This window comes from Solanum verrucosum, unplaced genomic scaffold (genome assembly GCF_900185275.1).
Source record: "Solanum verrucosum unplaced genomic scaffold, falcon-dt-bn FXZP01000231.1, whole genome shotgun sequence".
In the NCBI taxonomy this organism is placed as follows: domain Eukaryota; kingdom Viridiplantae; phylum Streptophyta; class Magnoliopsida; order Solanales; family Solanaceae; genus Solanum; species Solanum verrucosum.
In genome coordinates this window covers 740,382-744,098 of record NW_026020176.1, presented here as the reverse complement: position 1 = coordinate 744,098, position 3,717 = coordinate 740,382, and the positions used below count along the sequence as shown (strand labels likewise).

Below are 3,717 nucleotides of genomic sequence, written 5' to 3'. Positions count from 1 at the left end.
CCTATTATGTATCCCCATTCAGTTTATTCACAAAATTTGTATAAATTCGGGTTTTAGGGACAATGAAATGTTTCAAATGACGTATACATCCCTCAAATTGTTAGGCCTACCCTTGGCACAAAAGGGTCACATATTTTAAAAATGTACAATAACTGTTTATGTGTTATAACTGCTTGTATGATTATATTGCTTTATTTGGAGATGTTCTAGCCTACGTTTTTTGGAAATTTTCTAGAAACCTCTAAGCACAAATATCAAGTCACTATAAAAAATGCGTCCAAATACTCTTTGAGTCTTTAGTTTCCCAACAAAATTCGAACTTCATTTTTCAAATCTTAATTTCTCATTTCGGAATAAAGGTTAATCCTCTATCTTAAATCGAAAAGAGATTCAAGGGTCGAACTACGTAGGACCTGAATTCTCTTTTGAGATACGTAGGCAGCCTTTCAAGGTTCAGTCCTCATTTTGAGAAATTTTATCTTTTTCAACTCTTGCAATGAGGTTCGAATTTCATCTCAATCGAAAATTAGAAGTATATCAATAAAAGATGAAAAAGAAAACTTGGCTCGACGAAAGTCAATCTTTCTGTCACTAATCCCAAAGCTAAATAGACAATTTTTTGTCTATTAGCCATATTTTTTATATCAGTGGGCTAGTCTATCTTCAAATGAAGCAACCTTTGTCTGTTTGCACCAATGTGTGATATCTTGCACTATTTATCACCTTCAGACACTAACACGTTTATCTTTTGAGTTATTTTTCTTCTATCATGTGCTTAGAACTGATCTGTGTTGATAAACTGACTGAACACCCTTATTTCACAAGATCTAGGGCTCCCAAAGATTCCTTCCCCGATCAAAGTTCGCAAAAAGGAAAGGCAGTAATGGGTGATAACAATGACGAGGTTGGCTTGACTGATGTTGTCGTGGCTCAGCCCACCGCCGCTGATCAAAATGAATTAGTTATACAGTTAATGCAACAGATTACCGAAATAAAGATCGAAATGCAAAGAATGCAAGATTTGCGTAATCCAATTTCTGCTTTCAACCCTTCAGGAGATGTAAGGCCTCCATTTCACTTTCCTCCTTCAAACACAGAACAATCTCAAAACCCACCCTCTGACCCCGCTCAAAATTCCCCAATCATTGATCTAACCACCCCAAAATCCCCATCATGCCTTTGTCTCTTACCAAGCGCCACCTCCTCCTCAAGGTACCAACCCCCAAACCTTCCCTCCTTATCAAAATGCCAACCCTTAAGCTTGCCGTCCCACTCAAAATCAAAATGTTAACAATCCCCAAACCTTCCCCCATCACCAAAATCAGCATACCAACCCCCAAACTTTCCCCCAAATTACCAAGCCACTCAAAATACCCAAAATCCCTCAATTGCTCCGCCATTGCCTCAAAATACTACTTTTCAAATTCCAATCCCAAATGAACCATATGTCAATTGTTTCGAGCTTGATCACTATAAGGAACAAGAGAGAGAGTGGAGGTCAAAGGAAGAGGCAACCAAGCTGAATATGAAAGAGGAGATCAGGAAAGCCATGAAGGAGTTTCACTATTGATAAACTTAAATTACACCTCCCTAGAGAAGCATAAGCGATCGTTATCAAGTAAAGAACCCAACTTGTAGGTTGGGGTCGATCCCACGAGGAAAATGGTTTAGACCTTACTTTAACCAACAATTAAATTCAATTAGTCAAATTACTTCCAGAAACAAGTAATTAAATGGGGGGTTTGTGAAACAAATTGTAAGAATTCAATAAGTAATCAATAAACAAAAGTCAATTTTTGTTGTTATCAAGATGAGAGAATTAACTAGGGTATACGTGTTCCCCACAAGCTCATAACGCTATAATCCTAGTAATAAGAATCCTTTCCTAGTATATCACATGCAAAGTGGTAAATTATGTATCTCTAAATCCTTGGTCCGACATCTAGAAAATTTCACCCCGCACCTTAGTCTAGCTACGCGTGTATAATTTACTAACCCTTTACCTATACCTCATATTAGCCATCATAATCGATGTTTGGCTTAGTTCTTACTTCGCACCAATCGACACTAGACTATTAGATAGTATCACACTAAATCTATGTTGATAATCCTTTTCTTGTTAATTACCTCCTTGGTCTGGCAAGTAGTAACAAGGCGAGTTCTAACGTTGGCCACCGTTAAAAAAGACTTCTAAACGAAAGCATTATCAATTCATGCGAAATACTAGTCACAAATTGCTTATTTACTATTCATACTTTGTTAATCGCTCATGGTTCCCACAACCGTAGTTGTGGATTTAGTTACCCATATTAGCAAGAACATAATTCCTAGGTTTAGACGAAGAAATCATGAACTTACGTAAGGAGAATAATAAACCCAGAAATTCAACTTGAATTGCAAAACCAAAATCTTCAAAATGAACTTAGGAAATCAATAATTGCTAGGCTTGAAAATTAATCTCCCAAGTCACAAAGTAAAACTAGAATAATAATGTCTAATCCCCAAAAACGAGGTGTACATACCCTATTTATAGAAAACAAGTCCTAAGTTAAAAAGGAAACAAATTAAAGAATGTTTGTTCAGGCACGCGTCTTCATTCTATGAGACTGACTCATAGACCATCAGTGGATCTACAGTGCGTGAGTCCCTTCCGTCAGCCAGGACTTGGAAAATATTTCAGCTTCCACCAATCAGCTTCTCTAAAGCAAACGACGAAACTATAGCACAGACCGTAGATCGATCTACGGTCCATCAATCCCCCTCCGTAGCTTTACACTTAGAATCTTCAAAAATCAGGTACTGGAACCTTCGCAGTATCAATCTACGGCTGAACAGTACGGTCCGTGAATCAATCTACGAACCGTCAATGGCCACCGTGGTTCCACACTTGGTCAGATTTCCCTGATTTGCCTTCCATGCCCTGCCTGCTGATCTACGGCCATCACCTACAGACTGTCAATGGACCTACGGTCCGTGGATCACTTCCGTGAAAGCACTTTTTCTGCATTTCTTTCAGCTGTCTCTTTACTTTCGTGCCTAAACATCTTTCCTGCAAAATATGATAGAAAACACATAAAAACTAATACAAAAAGGCCCTAGACACACACAACTTGCAAGTGAAATGTTTTAGATATACCGTAAACTCACGGTATATCAACATCCTCAACTTAAATTCATTGTTTGTCCTCAAGCGACGCACTAAGACTCTAAATGACACTTGTATAGAAGCAAGCATTTCAAGCACAAGCAATCACATGGCTCTCTACCCCACTCTCTTTGTGGGTACAAAATTTGTTCTCTTAGACTCGATAAGCTAATTCATGCGGATCAAACTATGACAACGATAGACCAACTAACACAACATACACGGTCTCACTATCACCAAGGTACCAATGTTCCGACAATGTACTAAGTCCCTTACTTCAAACGAAATCCCTTTTCTTTCACACAATGACTTATGAATTGAGTACAAGGATTCATTCAACACTCACACTTAGAAATAGCTTCAAGTACAATTAGTGCTCAGTACCATAGGCTTGCCCTTATTTTCACTACTTAGACTCTCCAAACTAGATTCTAGGATCACTATAGGACTTTCTTGGCTTGTGACGTAGGCTCAGGGTCAGGTGTGGTACATTTGGGTACTTCTTAGTGACTTTCTGCCCTCCTTAACATTACACTAGGCTTTCAACCTCTTTTTGCCCTATTTTTGTCATC

The 3,717-nt window shown here is 38.4% G+C and overlaps 1 protein-coding gene across 1 annotated transcript in view; it reads left to right on the top strand.

The window, feature by feature from the left end:
* Positions 1-883: 883 nt before the first annotated feature.
* The window catches only part of LOC125828978 (uncharacterized), a 9,296-nt gene continuing 6,462 nt past the window's right edge, over positions 884-3,717 (top strand). Inside the window, exon 1 of the mRNA XM_049508274.1 lies at positions 884-1,060. Within this exon, the coding sequence (XP_049364231.1) occupies positions 884-1,060 (177 nt within the window). The remainder of the gene's footprint in view (positions 1,061-3,717) is intronic.